Source organism: Aspergillus flavus, chromosome 6 (genome assembly GCF_009017415.1).
Source record: "Aspergillus flavus chromosome 6, complete sequence".
NCBI lineage: Eukaryota > Fungi > Ascomycota > Eurotiomycetes > Eurotiales > Aspergillaceae > Aspergillus > Aspergillus flavus.
The window spans coordinates 482,833-500,403 of record NC_092410.1 but is presented as its reverse complement, the minus strand read 5'-3'; the positions used below and the strand labels follow the sequence as shown (position 1 = coordinate 500,403).

Sequence of the window (17,571 nt, the reverse complement as noted above, 5' to 3'; positions counted from 1 at the left end):
ACAAGCCCAGCTAGTGCCTCTGGTGGACATTTTACTATGGCCTTTGCGGTCATTATATCTGTATCGTGCTCGGCACCAAAATCCCGGCAGCAGAGAATGCAGGAGAGCATGCAGCAAATATTCCCATCCGTGAATATCCTTCCCGGGGGGAAGACATCTGCAAGGAAATCGCATTGTACACTGGCCACCACCGGCAGATCTGTTAGCGACACTGCTCTAAATCGACCCCAACCCATATCACTTCATGAAGTGGAAACAAGCACAAAGGAGACGTTAAACGAGGCCATATATCGTTTTCAGGAAGGCGGATGCTAATGCTCTAACTCCTTGAAAAAAGCAAAACAAACTTACGACAACCTATCCAGCATGATAAGCCTTACTGAAGTTTGTTACCATCTTCTGTGAGGAATAAAAAGCATAGTGGACTTAACCGACACTTGTTATTTATTGGTGGTAAGTTGGGCGTTAGAGATCATGTCCTAGGCCTAAGGGCTTTTTGGCATCTGAGCCTGCTAAGGATTGGTTCAAGCACCTTTATTTCCAACTAGAAGATGCCAGGCATCAGAGGCAGCAGATATCCCACAATTCGTCATGAAGGAACCGACAATAAAGCTCTGGCATTGACTAGTTCCGATCTTCGTGCTCATCCCTCCGCATCACCAGAGTCTTCAAACAAGACTAATGCCGGAAGCTTATGCTGCAAGACGCGTCATATATCGAGTATTGCATATTCTCTGCAGCTGCGCCTTTGGATCGACCACTTCCCTGGATTTGGCCGGTTGCCAGTCAGAGTCAGAGCAGAAAATTACAGCACGGAGGGAACCAAGAGGGACCCTTCGGTTGCGTCTCGACAATCCTCGGCTACGGCCGACACCAACCGCACACCCTCCTCCTCTACGTCCAAGTTCACCTGGACGAAACGAAACAACTTCAACACCCCGGTAGCAGGGGACCTATCCCATACTTACGGGGGTAGAAGCTACGTTACATTCAAAGTGCCCGGAGGAATCGTGGCATCTGACTTGAACTGGACCCTGGTGGTCAGCGGTATCGCTGAACTGCTTAAGGCCCAGGAAGTCTCAGGATGTGCGGAATTGAGTTCATGATAATAATTCTGCCTCTGGACTTTAATTGCAACGGGGATATCAGGTTGACCAGACTGCCAAGGGGTACCCCGTGCAAGATCCGAGAGTACCATGGGTGGTGTGCAACCGGTGCCGCTGCTGCCCCCCTAACCTGCCCATCGACGCGACTGCGCCTCATATTAACACCTTCCTGCACACGCTCCACACTCGGGAGGTCCCCGGCACCGAATACTGCAACCCCATGTGCATCCACGAGTGACCTCGTTCCCATGGATAGAGGACAAGGTCCAGTTAGTGACGGGCCTGTCCCTGAAGGACCACGCCGTACGGGACATGTACTTGACGTTTCTCTCCACTGACATGCAGGGCCGCAGCGTACGGCTCGGTCTGGTAAACTCCTGGAACCCCAACTGGGTTGGAGACCCTGAAGATATGGTTGTGAGCAAATTTTCTCGCAGCTCCAGGAATAGAGTGCCCACAGCATAGGTGTAATCTTTTCAGCCCATCACTATCCACATGTCGCGATGAACTAGATGTGTTTATATGGCTCATTCCATCCATAAGAAGGTTCATACCAGGACCCACTTCGTTACCTTCCAGGTACATCTGGAGCCCGTTCCGGGTGTCGCTCAATATTATCGAAACTGAAACTGCATGGCAAGACGGAATCTCCACGAAGTTTTTACAGGATACTTTGATCGAGAGATCGTTTATCGAACCCAGTCAATGAATACTGCTCGTGCTATTATTTACAGACGGCAGCAAAACTTAGAAGTGCGAATTACAAAAGAAACTACTAGTTATCACCCAAACCATCTCCCCACGAGAGAACCGATCAATGGCCCTCTCTTAGATTGGGGTATCGGTGGGCGGAGAGCTTAACGTATCTCAGGCAAGCAAGATGCAGCATGGTAGATTGCACATTCCAAAGGCGAAGTCAAAGCGGTCATTATCATGTCGATCAAGAAACCCCTATAACATCATCATCAAGAGATATGCAGATGCACAATCACAGACCAGAACAAAGACAAGATACGCCTCAGTAATAGAGCAAAGCATTACACTCTCTCGTGATTTAAAGGAGTCGTCATGACCATCGGCGATCCCTTAGACATACCATTCACGCAAGCCATGTGTTATGATATGTCACATAAATCATGAGCGTTGAGATCGAGAGTTTCAGATAGAGATATATAGCGTCTGCTCTTACAAGCGATGATGAAAATACTCATACTCATCCATCTGTGCTCAAGCTCAATTATGATAAAATCCCAGTGTCTAATAAGACGATATGATAAACTGCGACTCTGCGAGCAAGAAGCGGACGGTACGAGCGGACCGAGGAACGGTACGAATCCAAGGCAAGACTCCGCACGGCCAATATGCATATCCCATGCATAGGGTCCAGGGATCGTCATCGTTCATACGTCAAAGTGCAGCCGAGTCCTCGGTGATTCTCGGCAATTGACAATCGTGGCAGTTTGCCTTTTATTCATGTTGGGAGGAACCTAGATGTTCACTTCCGTGGTTCCTTAAGCAATTCCCGATTTGACATTAATTAATCTATCTCGTTCATCCCTTGTTCCTGGAGCCTCACATCGATCGCTACCTACTATTAGCTGATCAGAAAAATGATGCAAGAGGCTTATGCCCTCGGTCGTCTTGGTTAGCTCTATTATGACATAGACAGCCGAGCTGGATGTTTTGTAGGGCTAATACTATACCGAGTCATGTACATAACACTACGACATTTTAGTTTGGTGCGTTAGATACTTTTACCACAGCCTGTATGTAAGATACGTATATAATTAAAACGGAAAAGGACGATAGGAATCAAACTGGTTGCCCACACATAAACGTGTTGACAGTGTCAGTTGTCACAGCTTATCAGAATATGCGGTCAACTCAGTTAACACTGCCCGCCTAAATCTTATCTATCACACGGGCCTACAGTAAGCCACATGGCACGAGTTATGCCTGGATACTGGTCGTATTAAAAGCATATCTGGGATTCCCCGCAGTTGGATTTCCCACCCGCGCGTCATTGTAACATCCGAGGTCCGTTCCGGGATAGCCACACACAAGGCTCAACTTAGTATTTATGCATTTATGCACTTGATTGGCCCTGCCGTCTCTACTAAGTGGCATTGGATGAACTGCCATCCATTCAGCGGTGAAGTAGTGACGACCCACTATGACAGCTGGAGCTCCCTGCCGTGTGGGGACGGCCCTATAACGTGGGTTAGTTATATATCCACCAGGATGTCCCAGTGGTGAAATCTATCGTGCGCTGCTTTTCCTGACTCTACCTGGTACTTTGACACGATGATCTTCGAACCGGCGTCGCGGGTACCCTTGCCCACTACCGATGTTATCTCTTATATTTTTTCCGATCCTCCGTATGACCATGATCAACCGGTAGTTACCTCCTCGTCGCTAGAAATTGAGTATGTTCTAACTGGGGCAGATCTACATCGATGCGAGCGACTCCTCGCGGTCGATTTCCTACAATCAGGCTAAGGTTATCGTCCGAAAGCTGATTGCCGGCTTGCGCGCATGGGGCGTACAAAAAGGCGACTGTGTAGCCATCCATTCCTTCAATGATGTGTGTTTGATCCAGCCTGTACAGACCACCTCAATAATTCTAATGGGAAGTCTGTTGCATAGATCTACTATTCTATGTTGGTCCTGGCGATCAACGGCGCCGGTGGTGTTTACACCGGCACCAATCCCTCCTATACACCCATGGAGCTTGGACACCACATCCGAGCATCGCATGCTAAGTTCATCATCTCTGAGCCGGAGATCATCGCCCCGATCCAGGCGGCTATGAAGGAGACGGGTATCCCGGAGTCGAATTTGCTGGTCTTCGATGTCCAGGGTCAGACTGTTCCGGCCGGACTGAAGTCATGGAAAGGACTCTTTTCTGCTGGAGAGGAGGATTGGGTACGGTTTGATGATCTGAAGACCTGTGAAGAGACTGCCGCCGCCAGGTTGTTCAGCAGTGGAACTACGGGTCTGCCCAAGGCAACGACGCTCACGCATCGAAACTTCATTGCCCAGCATGAATTGGTGTTTGAGATCGAGAAGCGACCGTACCAGGTATTTCCCGATCAGTAGACTCCATAATGGAGCAAAAATGATGAATACGAGTCTTACTGACCACTATAGATCCGCCGACTCATGGCCCTACCCATGTTCCACGCCGCCGCCGCTCCTTCCACCCACTGGAGTCCTCTCAAGGGTGGTCACGTCGTACACGTCATGCGTCGCTTTGACCTGGTAGGTTTCATCACAAATGTCGAAAAGTATCAAATCACAGATCTTGCGGTAGTACCGCCCATCGCGGTGGCGCTTGTCATGAGTCCGCAGGTACAGGAGCGGCCATATCTGAAAAGTGTCCGTGTAGCTTCGTGCGGCGCTGCTCCGTTGAGCAAGGAAGTCCAAGAGAAGCTGCGTGTCATGCTGGCGGATGGTGCACCCTGCACACAGGTCTGGGGCATGACGGAGACATGTTGCATTGCGACGAGATTCGGGGCCTACGAGCAGGATGATACGGGTAGTGTGGGGAGATTGATACCTAATGTAGAGGCTAAGTGTGTTTATACCCTTTTGTCAATGTTGGATGTTAGTGACTGACTGGAATCAGGCTGGTAGATGATGACGGAAACAATATCTCGGCGTATGGGGTTCGAGGCGAGATTTGTGTCCGAGGACCTACCGTTACACCGGGATACTTTGAAAATGCCGCTGCGAATGCTTCCTCCTTTGATCAGGATGGCTGGTATCACACCGGTGATATCGCATACTGCGACAAGGATACGCAGAAGTGGTACATCGTGGACCGCAAGAAAGAGTTGATCAAGGTTCGCGGGTTCCAGGTCGCTCCGCCTGAGCTGGAAGCTGTTCTGCTCTCGCATCCGCTCATCGTCGATGCGGCGGTCATTGGCTTGTCCGGTGTGCTTCCCGATAGTGAGCTTCCGAGGGCTTATGTGACTCGGCGTCCTGGAGCGGGTGACAAGCTTACAGAGAAGGAGGTGCAAGATTATCTTGGTCAGAGATTGGCGAAGTATAAGGCGCTGACCGGGGGTGTGAGATTTATGGATGCGATTCCGAAAAACGCCAGTGGAAAGATTCTGAAGAGGGTCTTGAGGGAGGAGGCCCAGAAGGAGGTTAAGGCGGGCTTCCGGCCGAAGTTGTAATATTATTCTCCAAGCTGCTCGTATGTCGCTAAAATACACTCTAGAAGTCGTTTTACATCTATGCTTGGTCATAGTAGCATCTACAACACCACATCCAGCCCATGCTATGGATATCCCACTCCCTGACATCCATGACACTTAGACCACTTTCTGACTTGCCAAGTGGGATACTAACATATACCCAAGCTCCAACAGTAAAGACGTAAAGACAACCACTTACCCTCCACAAGACCTTCGCCAACTAATACTAGTAGATTCCCTCCGCAGTCCACACCAAAACATGTATAATCACCTCCCACTACTTCTCTCCATCAACACTAACCATCCTCCCCTCCCTCTCATCCCACCTCCAAACTCCCCCATCCCCAACATTATACCGATAATAATTCTCCGTCCCCCCAGGAACCAAAGCCCTCCTAAACGTAACATTAATCCTCCCCCCACCCTCCCCCGCTCTCTTCGGAATACTATGTAACCAATTCCCCTGCGTCTCCCCCCTCATAACAACCATATCCCCACTCGCCAGCGGAAACTTCAACGGCTTCCCCGCCTCCACCCCCGGTTTATGTTTCAGGAGAAAGTCCCTCTTGGCTCCCAGAGACAAAGATGCGATGCTGGGATTCGGACCGAGGAATCGTTCGTCGTCGGAGTGGTAGCTTATGCTGTCTGTGTTTGTGGCGTAGTAGTTTATTAGGATGAAGTTGTAGTAGTCTGGAGGGGTGTTTGTGGTGGTTTGGATTGTTTGGAGGAGGTGCGTGAGGCAGGGGGGGATTGGTCGGGGTGTATGTTTGTATTTTGTTCTTGGTGGGATGGGAGTGTTGGTTTTGGCGTCGTGGAGGGTTTTTTCTTGGTCTGTTGTGAAGATTGAGGTGGCGTCTACGCCGAAGACGGTTGTGAAGCGCGGAGTGGTTATCTTTGTGGGTGTTTTTCCGCGGTGGATTGTATACTGGACTTTGTAGAAGGGGAGAGAGTTGCGGAGGAAGTGGAAGAGGGCATTGGCTGTTTGGGGTGGGAGGAGAGGTTGGAAGTAGAGGAGGTCCAGGTGGGGATGGTTGGTTATGGGTTTTGGGGCTTTGAGGGTGGTGGAGATGGTGGTCAGGGATTTGGATAGGTCTGGGGGGAGATTGGGGATTGGGAATGGGTAGGTTTGGTGGTTTGTTGGTGGTGGTTGTTGTTCTTCTTGGTTTTGTTCATGTTGTTGTTGTATATAGAGAGGGTCTGAGGGCTGGGATGGGTCAGGTGAGGAGGTTCCCACTTTGGGTTTCTTAGGAATGGGTTGGAAGAAGGATTGAATTCGTTTGGACATGGTTGCTTGTATTAGTTTCTTGTATTAATTTTGTCAAAAGGGACATGTTTAGGATTTATATCAAGATGTAGGAATAGAGCATGATGTCATATGTGATCTCATTTATTCAATCTTAGGGCTTAGTGGTTCCTTGGTTCCTGATCAGCCTTATGGATATCATCAGATCGATCGGAATGCGGAATGTTACTCGTCAATCGGGAACACTTTAATTCACCCTATTTTATAGTTTAGCTCGCCAGGGACTTTTAACTGTGCATGGTATGTGGTATGTAGGTCTTACTAAATCAATCTTTCGTATTACCTGAGTACCTCCAATGGGATACACTTTATTTTAACTTGGTGCAGACCATTGATATCATCCAATGAGAGGAACAGTCAACAATTCCAGGATATACGCTGATCAGGTCTGGAATATGCGATCTCCTCTGAGGAAATTATCAGAGCGAATTTCCTTTTGGACAAGAGATATGGCAAAATTAAGTGCATGGATGGTGTCAGTATGAAGGTAACTGAACAACCATTTCGCAGAACAACCACTCATTACGGATCAAGCAACTTGGCCTGAGCCACCATGTTTTGCATGAAGCCATGGCCCATAAAACGCAAAAGCATGATTTCGAACTTTCAATGATCACAATTAACTCGCGGAAGAGCAAAATGCATCTAACTCCTTTCGAAAAATATCAAGAAACAATGAATTCTTCACCCTTCTCCATCCCCCCAGTCAAGATCCTATCGCTATTAGACTCATCATGGCTCAACCGAAACACACCATATTTCTCATCATGCCAATCTCTCGCACTGATCACCCGACCCTTACTATCCTTATACTGCACTACGTCCTCCGCTCTCAGGAAATACGCAATACTATACCGATGCTCCTCCTGCCGACCAGACACATTCGGCGGCGCAACCCGATGAACGCATGACTTGAGTACATTGCCAGAGAGAAACCGCAACGAGTCCCCGACATTAACAACAGCATGGTCTTGCATCGGGGCGACAAAATTCCACTCCGATGTTTCAGGCGATAGCACCTGCAGGCCCCATTGCTCACTAAAGAGAAGTGTGAGGGTTCCGATGTCGGTGTGTTTATTGTGGCCGACCTTGTTATCTTGCGTTTCTTGCTTTGGGTATCGGAAGAGGGTCAGCGTACTTCGTGATTTTCCTCCTGGACGATGTTTGTCTTCGAAGCGTGAACCGGGGATCAGATTGAAGAGATCAGAAAGTCGGGCGAGAATTGTCGTGGTGATCGTATCGCAGGCTCGGAGGAAGCGGTCAAACAGCTCGAGATTGTCTTTGGCGGCTTGGGGGAGGGATGGTGCCTTTCCGTACATTTCGGAGCGGGCAATCTGCATTATATTAGCCTTCTGTATAAGGCTTCTTTCGGTGTGAATGCTCACCTTCAAGGTCTCGTAGAAGTCCAGTGTACCATGAATGGCCCCTGCCGAAGTTCCGCAAGGCTCATAGCTGCTTCTGTTAATTCAAGAATTAGATTGCCCATGGCCCAGCTTACCCGTAGGTATCACTGTGACGGTCATCTTCCATCTTTGTCATCAGATCCTGACTGAAGTATGTCTCCATGATGCGAAGAACCTGTTGCCAGTCATCTAGGATTGTCCCACTATTCTTGAGATTCAGGTAGAAGAATCCATGAGTTTTGCAAGCATCCAGAAGTCGCTGGGTTTCTTCAGTATCTTTCGCTTCGAGGCATGCATAGTCAATCATAGGCAGGGGGGCAACAAACAAGCCATTGTGGATTTCAGGGAAGCTTTGAACCGAAGACATAATGCAATTGTACTATACCTCTAGTTGATAGAAAAGGTGTATTGTTAGGATATCATTAGCACGTAGAAACCCCACCAGGAGGATGCATTTCTCTATTTGTGTGCTGGTATCGTAGTTCCGAGGTGACTCGATGTGACATCGACTGTTGCATCAGAGTCATAAGATCACTAATTGTAAGAGCCTCTTGCCGTGAAAACAAGTAGTAAGGTGCCTCGAGCCTTCGCCTTGTTCCACGGTGGCTCATAGAGTCACCGTACCCTGCCATAGAGATTTCTCGACCGTTATTGCTACCAACAGCGAGTCTTGGCGTATGGTTTGGTGTCACTTTGATCTCCCGGTTGTCATGATCGGGGTGACAATGATTGTTTGCTATCGCACAAACTCCAACGTAGTGCTTACGTAGCTCGCCCATGTCATACCATCTCGAGGTCTGCCTTCCACTGTCTCTCTGAAGGAATCACATTGTACGAATCCCTAAACCAGTCTGGATGGAGCTTAGCCAGGCAGTGATTCAGAAAGAACCCGGCTCCACACAATCCAACATGTTGCTCTAAGAACAGCTTATTGTATCATTGCAGGCGTGGTAAAGTGACAGGGCCCGTGCGCACGTCAGTCTCAACAGTTTCAATAAGGGAAACTAAATATCACCGCTCTTCATGGTCTGGCCCAGCGGCAAACGCCGTTCACAAGTTGACAATCCTCGAGCTGGCGTTTGGCCGTGATGCACCACTTGACAACACTAATTAGTCCAACCACATCCCAAACACTACTGCCAGCACTCGAGACCCAAACCGCCCAAGCGCCAGGGTCCAAGCAAACGCTATCTCAACTCAGTAGTAGTTCCTTTTTCGACCCTGTATAACCCCACCAGATCATGTACTAGCACGGAGTATTCGTTAGCTCCGTATGTACTGTGTACTATGTAGACTAGCATTTGTCAAAGCGCTCAGTCTCATAAGTGATACTAGCATGAACTAGTATATTCTTGCTCTAGGAGGAGATCGACAATACATAGTCGGCGATCAGGTCAAGCATCTGACTTATCGAAAGGATCATTAATCATTAATCAGGCCTCGTATTCGGAATGCGTCGACGATCAGACTAGGAGATTTATAAGGGCAGATCTTAATAGTATGAAGAAACCCAGTAATTAATTGAATTAATTAAGAATATGCAATATTCCCAATGCCAAGCTGATCAGCTTTCTAGGGCCGAATTTCAACCTACACAATCCCTGCCATAGTTAACCTTCATCGTGGATTCTAGATGAACTCTGTCCAGCATATCTCCTCGGGCAGCCACTATCTGCACTATTGTTAACTAGTCACACTTCACAGATTGAGTTTTTCCCTTGATTGTCTGATACTCATAGTATTAAATAAATTGAATACATTGAATAATATTAATAATTGTAACGAGAATCCAGAACACTCCCAAAACAAATACGAGGCGACCAGACCCACCGACCCAGGCCCGAAGAAAGACCGCCAGGGACACGATGCAAGCGCCGTAACAATTGACACCACCCACTAGTTTAGTTAGGGCTGTTGAAATCCGGATCTGTCGTTCATATGATTCCATGCGTAACAGAAGTAAATACCCAAGACTACTGTATGCGTAAGAATCATCACATAATGGCCGTGGTGGCAACCCCAACAGGCGACAACCACAATCGAATCTCAGATTAGGTCTTACTCGGAGGTCCTCCTGTCTCCGTTCTAGACCTTACTCAAAGGTCCTCCGCGGACACCCCCCGGGGGCCCAGAAAGAAATCCCAACTGTCAATGACATCAAGACAAATGCAAAATGTCGAAAGTCGTACGTACGTGGATCAGGCGGAATGAACCGCGGAGTTCCGAAGAACAAGTTCTCCGTTTCCACGTCGTCTCGCCAACAAAAAAGTGGAGACCCGAACTGAACATGCCGTCTTTCTCACGAAGAGGCCGGATATTGCTTGTATATTAAAGTACGGAATAAATTGCGAATTAATACCTTTAATTTTAATAATGATAATAAAAGTTTTCTCGAATGATTGCCACATGGCGTGCAATCAATTGCGTCGCATGCCGAATAAGCTCCACCGCTGATGATCTTCGTCGCTAGATCATCCTTCGTCCTGCATAGTCGACTGGTTTTGGGGGCCATTGGGGGTCATACGTGTTTGTTTTTTGAGATCGAGAGGTCTGTTCGCGTGGCGATCTTATGCAGCGATTCTCTTTTTTTTTCTTTCTTTTTCTTGGGAGGTTTTATTTTGGTGCATTTGGGGGCTGGATTATGCAGATTTGTTCTGAAGATTCGGTGTCCTTCGGCTCGGCAATCCTGTTCATGAAGATCTTTTGCCTCCATCCCGAGGGGCAAAAAGTGATATATCATAATCGTATCTCTATTTGTACTGAGGGGATGTGTTTATAAACATTAGACACATCCAAAATGACATCACGAGGCCTCTGGAAGCCCAATCGAAGGTATCAAGCTTTGGACCTGTAAGAAATCCTGTAAAAAGCTCCACAAAAGAAAAGAAAATGGAAAAGAAAATGGGGAAAGTAAGTCGAATATGCGTACAAAATGCCCCACCAAGGATATCTATTATAGAACGAAAGAAAAAAAAAATAAAGAAAGAAAAAGAAGGGAGCCGCGCTAAAACCGCATATGATGGTCGTCGGAATGGCTCGAGGACGCTTCTCCAGACAACACCTCCACTGTTTGCGATACGTCAACGGTCTTATGGATTCCGCCATCACCGGTGGCGTTCATGTCTACTGCTCCTGCGTACGAAATCAGATGGCTCTGGTCGGTGCCAAACTCGGGCTCGGTTCTGGAAGTCTTCGATCCGATGGTGGAGAATCCCTTGGCGTTGGCGCCTTTCATTTTGCTGAGGTGCATCGACGACTCGTCCCGGTAGTACTTGTTCGAGCCGTAGCTGTAGCCGGCTTTGCGGATTTTGTTGATCAAGATATTCATCGTCGGGAGACAGGCGCAGATGAGGCCGACTCCTCCTTCCGCGTTACTAGTAGAATGTTAATTTCGCTCGGATGGAATGCTGAAATTGTGGAGACGTACCCTGAAAGAATCACACACATAAACATTACTGTCGCATTGGGCGAACTGCCGTCTTTCAAAACCAGGATCAGTCGGTATACACTGAAGGCCGTGGCGAGTCCTCCCGCGGACAACATGCCGATGACTCGGAGCTTCTTGCTCCGCGACATTTGTAGCGACCAGGTCAGCGGCAACGGCAGGACCAGGATCATAATATCGGTAACGACGCTAATAACCGAGTCGGCAATCAAGGCAGCTCGTTGATCGAGACAGTTGGCCGGTTCGCCCGTCCAGTATGCCGGGACAGGGTCGCACATGCGGATTTTGACAATTTCAGCGATGATGTAGTAGATGGTCAGGCATCCGAGGAGAACATAGATGAACATGATGCGGCCCCGGTATGGCGAGAAGATCCGAATCAAGATGGACAGCAAGGCATATTTCACGAAAAGACTCATGGGGCAGTAGAAGACTGTCGCGACGTAGCAGAACTAAGTAGTCGAGTCAAGGTCAGCATGGCCCAACGTCGTTCCATGATTGCGGCGTGGAATACCTTGCGAAAAGCAACCTGCATGTCCGCCGGGACTTCTAGATAATTTACACCACCGCCGTATCGGCCCACTGATGCTATCGTTAGTTTTGTGAATCATGGCATACCGATGGAAGATGCCGACTTACCGACAATGGCAATACCGCAGTATGCCATGAACAAAATCTGGGAACGGTTAATGGATGCCTTCTCCGTATGACATTTGGGTACTTGCCCATGCTAGAAAGCAGAATACTAGATTCAAGTCAAGTCAGTAACCGTGGGGTTTCACGAATTGCAAATCGCACATACCATCTTCGACGACAACGAACTGCTTATACCAAAAGCGGATGCCAAACCGCGTCGCCACGAAGATGGTGACGATCGGAATGCACAAACATTGTGTAACGAGATTAATCGTATTCAGGGAAGACCCAGGAAGCGTTTCTGTCATTGTCGATGCCAACAATGGAGCATTATGGAGGCTCAAATGGAGAGGAAAGAAGAACAGAAGTGATTCAATGTGGGCGAGTCCACAATATATCGATGGCCCTTAACCAAGAGCAAGAGGAGCGACTCCATCGATCGTTCTCCTGCATGAAATGTCCCGCTCTGATAGGCCACGCTGGGGGGAGGCGTCCAAGCGTTCGTACGGAGTAACAAATATTCGGGAAATGCTTGTGAACCTCCGGAATACTAACTGTTAAGGTGTGGTTGAAGACCCGCCACCGTGCTGCATTGGAAAAATCTACCTAGTCTCGGCAGGAGGCGAAATGGGGATGTACAACCAGATCGATCTTGATAGGTGCATCAACTTCCCCGGAAGACACCGGCAGACGACCTTCGAAGGGAAAATGATAGACGCCGAACCACGGTTGTTTCACTGAACTCCATCGAATACTACGTTGACTGTCGGCGGAAGGGCAAGACTGTTGTGTCAATTAGGCAAAACCATGGGGCCGGTGGGGCGCCTATTTCCCACTAATACTGCAGCGACAGCAAGACCAGCAGTCTGGTACGGGTTGAATTCCATTTTCCCCCTTTTACCTCCTTGGGGTTTAGCAGACTGGGTATAGTCGATTTCGATTTCGTTAGAATAGGTGATGGTAGTATTAGACTAAGTGGTCCTCGCAAGCATACAAGAAATTTCAGATGGCGCACACGCCACTACTCCACGAGTTCAACTAGGTAATTCGTGCATTGGCTTGCCTATCCGGTGGATGAGTTATTTTAACTAGTACCACATCGCTATATCCAGCGCTATTAGAAATGTTGTCTGCTACTATCGTGAAACTATGCAAGATAGGGATGCAAAGAACAGCGAGAGAAAAACGCAGGGATCAGCGAGAATGACACCACGACCGTTGGTAAGACCCAAGATCCAAACAGAATAAGGGATAAGCTGCCATTGGTGCTGTCGGCTGTTCAGTGGAAATGAAGCTGGCAAATGTGGTTCAGTGGCTAACCCTAACCGACCAACACTAAGGGAATTTTCTGGTCTCACTTTAACTTTGTCTCGGGTGGAGCACACGCGACATGCCAGTCAAGGTTTTTCCTCCCCTACTTCGAAGTTAGTACTCTTTCTCTGCCTTTTCTCTCGGCCTATGACAAATGCCGTGCTGTTTTGATTACGCCCGGATATTGTGCCGCCCAAAGTATTTGGTGTATAACTCTTAATGATCCCTCGGTTGTTGTTGTTGTTCCACCGTCAACATGGCATTAAAAAACTTGGCTGGCGCGACACCAGGGTCACTAGAGCCCTCCTCTAAACATCACCGTGACCAGCCCAGTTGACGTGATTGGGCCTCAGAGAGCCTTGGTCGACATACTAGCCTATGATAGTACAGTGCTGCCTCGGAAGTCTCTTCGTCTTCGAAGGTTCAACCCGTGGGCCCATAGTGTCATCGCCTCTCATTGGAGTCCCAAACAATGTCCGGGTCCATCTGTCAACCCATTTTGGTCATAAGCCGTTAGAGAGCAAGAAAAGGAGACTCGATCGACATTGCAAACGAAGGGGCGGAGAGGTTTCTTATCAGTCGCCAAATAAAATCCCTAGAAATAAGTATCCAGTCGTAGCTCAAATTTGGGTCGTTCCATTGTCATCGTCTTCTGTCTTCCACTTTTGCTTTTATCTTCCTTCCCCTTTTGACAGGGATCTCTGCTATATCTCCTTCCTATTACTGTCAAACTTTGTGACGTCTCTTTTGCTTGTTTCTTTTTTTAAATCCTTCGTGCCCCACCATGACCATCCGCAAGTTGGAAGGCGAAGGCTCCAAGCTCTTCCAGCCGCTGGACATCAGCAATGGCAAAATCAAGCTTAGCCATCGTGTAGTTCATGCGCCAATGACCCGCAATCGAGGCGTCCCAGTGAACGCCACCAGTACCCCTGAGAATCCCAATCGGACATGGTATCCGGGGGATCTCATGGTTGAGTACTATCGGCAGCGGGCGACCCCCGGCGGGCTGATCATTTCGGAAGGTATTCCGCCTTCACTCGAGGTATGCCCTAGTAGACGCTATGCACCTGCCTCCCACCGCCGATAGGTAGTGATAGTGGAAGTAACACATTCGCTGCCTTTCTAGAGTAATGGAATGCCCGGGGTTCCTGGTCTGTTCACCGAAGAGCAGATCGCTGGCTGGAAACGAGTGGTTGATGCAGTCCATGAGCAAGGGGGTTACATCTTCGCTCAACTGTGGCATGCAGGCCGTGCCACCATCCCCCAAATGACTGGATCCCCAGCCGTCTCCGCCTCGGCTACGGCCTGGGACTCGCCGACGGAGTGTTACTCTCATCCCCCCGTGGGATCGACAGAGCCTGTCCGCTATGCGGACCACCCGCCGATCGAATTAACCGTCCCACACATCAAACAGACCATCCAGGACTATTGTCAAGCCGCCGAATCAGCTATGAAGATTGGGTTCGATGGCGTCGAACTTCACGGTGGAAATGGATACCTTCCTGAGCAATTTTTGAGCTCCAACATTAACAAGCGCACGGATGAGTACGGTGGGTCGCCGGAAAAGCGATGCAAATTCGTCCTCGAATTGATGGACGAGTTGGCAAAGACGGTGGGCGAGGAGAACTTGGCCATTCGTCTCTCACCATTCGGATTGTTCAACCAAGCGCGCGGGGAGCAGCGTGTGGAAACCTGGACCTTCCTGTGCCAGACATTGAAGCAGGCCCACCCCAAGCTGTCGTATGTCAGCTTCATTGAACCTGTGAGTGTCATCCTCTGTCGCTAGACGACTAGTACTAAGAGATGTAGCGCTACGAACAAATCTTCAGCTACGAAGAGAAAGATGACTTCCTGCGCAGCTGGGGTCTCCTTGATGTGGACCTCACGAGCTTCCGCAAGATCTTCGGCGACACCCCCTTCTTCTCGGGCGGCGGGTGGAACCAAACCAACTCCTGGGGAGTCTTGGAAGAGGAGCGCTATGATGCCCTGCTGTATGGCCGGTACTTCACCAGTAACCCGGATCTGGTGCAGCGGTTAAAGAAGGGTATCCCCTTCAAGCCGTACGAGCGTAGCCGGTTCTACGGGCCGTTTGAGGATAATGCCGTGTGCTATGTCGACTATCCTCCTGCGGAAGTTCAGTAATCTTTGGTTTATGATTGAATGACCTGTTGTTCTCGAGCAGTGGGGACGCAGAGTTAGGTCTGTATACCCTGTTGACTTGGTGATACCCTGCATTGTTTGTGCTTCTTGCTGCAAGCGGATGTATATACGCGTTCAATTGTATAAACATTAATGGAACAGTGAATAAGGATGGTATAGGGCTGTGCTTGGCCGAAACCTGCGTAGATCTCCCCAGCAACTTCATCAGTGCGCAAGGTAAGATTGACTAATGACAATGCAAATGCCCTAAAAATAATCCATGATCAACACACGTGATGCTGCCATGGGTTCTTTGTTCTTTCGTAAACAGTCTTGTAGCTCCTTGCACACCTTTGTGAAGCCTTGCTTATTTAAACCCCCACCATACCTCTGTCCTGGACAGATTTCTAACCAACTCAATACAATCATTTTGATCCTTTTTGAGCTCTCATAACAAGCTCATTCCTCACTCTTTCATATCTTCCAGAATGCAGTGAGGTTCATGTCACATGCACCCACATGGTGGGTCAGGCTCATGAGTCTTAAAAATGAGACCTGGACTCATGCAACCTTAAGCAAGACTATGCATGCTCTAACCATTTAGAGGTCGAATCAGACTCAAACCAGAATGGAGTGCCCCACGAGCATTTGAATGTATACATCCTCTATATACATGTGACACGAACTCAATGTCAAGGGGAACGATCCCCCGACCATGGTGTCACACATCTATAGAACACCATCATGAAAGCTCTAAGCTTCGTGAATGGTTATATGGATTTGGGTCGTTCCAACATGCACTAGAATGACCACTCTGGGAAACAGCAGTTAGGATAGAGATGCAGCCGTTCGGTTTGCATCTCATTCTCACTGGATGGGTTACCAAGGACAGATCCCCACAGCGCATCCTTCCAATGCATAGGGTCTTAGACACTATTGCTACGCCCATGCACGTTTATGACAAAACTTTGCGAACTCGACAAGAAGGGAGATATCGCCAAGTGTGATAGTCTAACTTACGTTCAACTTCCCGAAATTGCGTCTTCGTGGTGGATGTTTGGTCGCATGTGACGACTAGACTGGCCGAGTACTCCGTCACGTACTCAGGAACTACTCTCGACCTCCGGGCGATCAAAGCCCTGTGGACTACACATATAGAGCATCCAAACTAGAAGTGAGTCAGACGACACCTATCGCTATCCCACGCGATGAGACTCTGTTGGGAAGCTGTATATATACAATGCTTCCTGATGGCCTACGGTCAAGCACTTCAAGCTATCGCGTCGATTCTATAGATTGACGGGAATGACGAAGGTCATCAGTGCGGATAAGCTGAGGATGGTGATACTGCCATGAGCAACAACTCTGAGCCGCCAGGCGCCACTGCCAGTGGTCCTGCCATCACCGATGATAACGATGCCCGCAATGATAAACTCAGACTGCGTTGTCGCATGCTGGAAATGGAAGGTTTGCAGGATGATAATTCCCTGGGGCCTCAGGCCGGTCTATTGTTCAACAGGCTGATCTGCACGGGTATGTCGGCGCCAATTCTGCGGATACACCAGTCCAAGACGTTGCAAAGTCTATCGCCCTCGTCGATGCGCCCAAACTAGGGGCTGTGACCCCAGAGGTGAAGGAGGCTTTGGTTGGCCACTTGAACAAAGAACACCGTCTCGACGTTTGGGCCTTTTTTGAAGATAGTCCTCTTGACCTCCAGATGCTCTCTAGAGCCGACAAGGCCATTGTCGTTGTGAGAGAGGAAGCCACTCGAAGCCAGCCAAGATGCCTAGGGAATGTTTAATACTTTATACAAGCCGAATTCATCGCTGATATGACCGCCTCCAATGACGGTAACCCTGTTGTGACGGACCTTCAATATTTCACTCACAGAGTACCGGAAGGGTATGGCACAGAACTTTCTCAAAAAACCGTCTTTCCCCTTTCATTAAGGAACTCATATTCTTCATCTCTCTACAAGCTCGAATGGTCCCCCGATGGATATATATAACCAGTGCTATACGAGGTT

At 48.7% G+C, this 17,571-nt stretch overlaps 7 protein-coding genes across 7 annotated transcripts; 4 read left to right on the top strand and 3 right to left on the bottom strand.

The window, feature by feature from the left end:
• Positions 1-551: 551 nt before the first annotated feature.
• F9C07_8031 (uncharacterized protein) lies at positions 552-1,106 on the top strand (the record flags this gene model as incomplete). The annotated part of the gene is made up of 1 exon (XM_071511710.1): positions 552-1,106. One exon carries the CDS (start codon positions 552-554, stop codon positions 1,104-1,106), a length of 555 nt encoding a protein of 184 aa, XP_071367642.1.
• A 2,304-nt stretch (positions 1,107-3,410) lies between these two features.
• On the top strand, positions 3,411-5,287 carry F9C07_8030 (putative AMP-binding enzyme; the record flags this gene model as incomplete). Its single annotated transcript, XM_071511709.1, has 5 exons — positions 3,411-3,503; positions 3,553-3,690; positions 3,753-4,187; positions 4,257-4,681; positions 4,735-5,287. The coding sequence occupies 5 exons, from the start codon at positions 3,411-3,413 to the stop codon at positions 5,285-5,287; spliced, it is 1,644 nt and encodes a 547-aa protein (XP_071367641.1).
• F9C07_2167492 (uncharacterized protein) lies at positions 5,216-6,621 on the bottom strand. The gene has a single exon (XM_041286989.2). It carries the CDS (start codon positions 6,591-6,593, stop codon positions 5,586-5,588), a length of 1,008 nt encoding a protein of 335 aa, XP_041149611.1. The 5' UTR covers positions 6,594-6,621; the 3' UTR covers positions 5,216-5,585.
• Positions 6,622-7,276: 655 nt separating this feature from the next.
• Positions 7,277-8,381, bottom strand: F9C07_2235205 (2OG-Fe(II) oxygenase family oxidoreductase; the record flags this gene model as incomplete). Its single annotated transcript, XM_041294287.1, has 3 exons — positions 7,277-7,945; positions 7,997-8,063; positions 8,110-8,381. 3 exons carry the CDS (start codon positions 8,379-8,381, stop codon positions 7,277-7,279), a joined length of 1,008 nt encoding a protein of 335 aa, XP_041149612.1.
• A 2,624-nt stretch (positions 8,382-11,005) lies between these two features.
• On the bottom strand, positions 11,006-12,403 carry F9C07_8027 (uncharacterized protein; the record flags this gene model as incomplete). Its single annotated transcript, XM_071511707.1, has 6 exons — positions 11,006-11,388; positions 11,442-11,911; positions 11,974-12,041; positions 12,099-12,135; positions 12,185-12,204; positions 12,262-12,403. 6 exons carry the CDS (start codon positions 12,401-12,403, stop codon positions 11,019-11,021), a joined length of 1,107 nt encoding a protein of 368 aa, XP_071367640.1. The 3' UTR covers positions 11,006-11,018.
• Positions 12,404-14,190: 1,787 nt separating this feature from the next.
• F9C07_8026 (putative 12-oxophytodienoate reductase) lies at positions 14,191-15,595 on the top strand (the record flags this gene model as incomplete). Its single annotated transcript, XM_041294297.2, has 3 exons — positions 14,191-14,448; positions 14,533-15,168; positions 15,216-15,595. 3 exons carry the CDS (start codon positions 14,191-14,193, stop codon positions 15,546-15,548), a joined length of 1,227 nt encoding a protein of 408 aa, XP_041149614.1. The 3' UTR covers positions 15,549-15,595.
• A 1,302-nt stretch (positions 15,596-16,897) lies between these two features.
• On the top strand, positions 16,898-17,346 carry F9C07_8025 (uncharacterized protein; the record flags this gene model as incomplete). The annotated part of the gene is made up of 2 exons (XM_071511706.1): positions 16,898-17,012; positions 17,045-17,346. The coding sequence occupies 2 exons, from the start codon at positions 16,898-16,900 to the stop codon at positions 17,344-17,346; spliced, it is 417 nt and encodes a 138-aa protein (XP_071367639.1).
• Between the last annotated feature and the right edge of the window lie 225 nt (positions 17,347-17,571).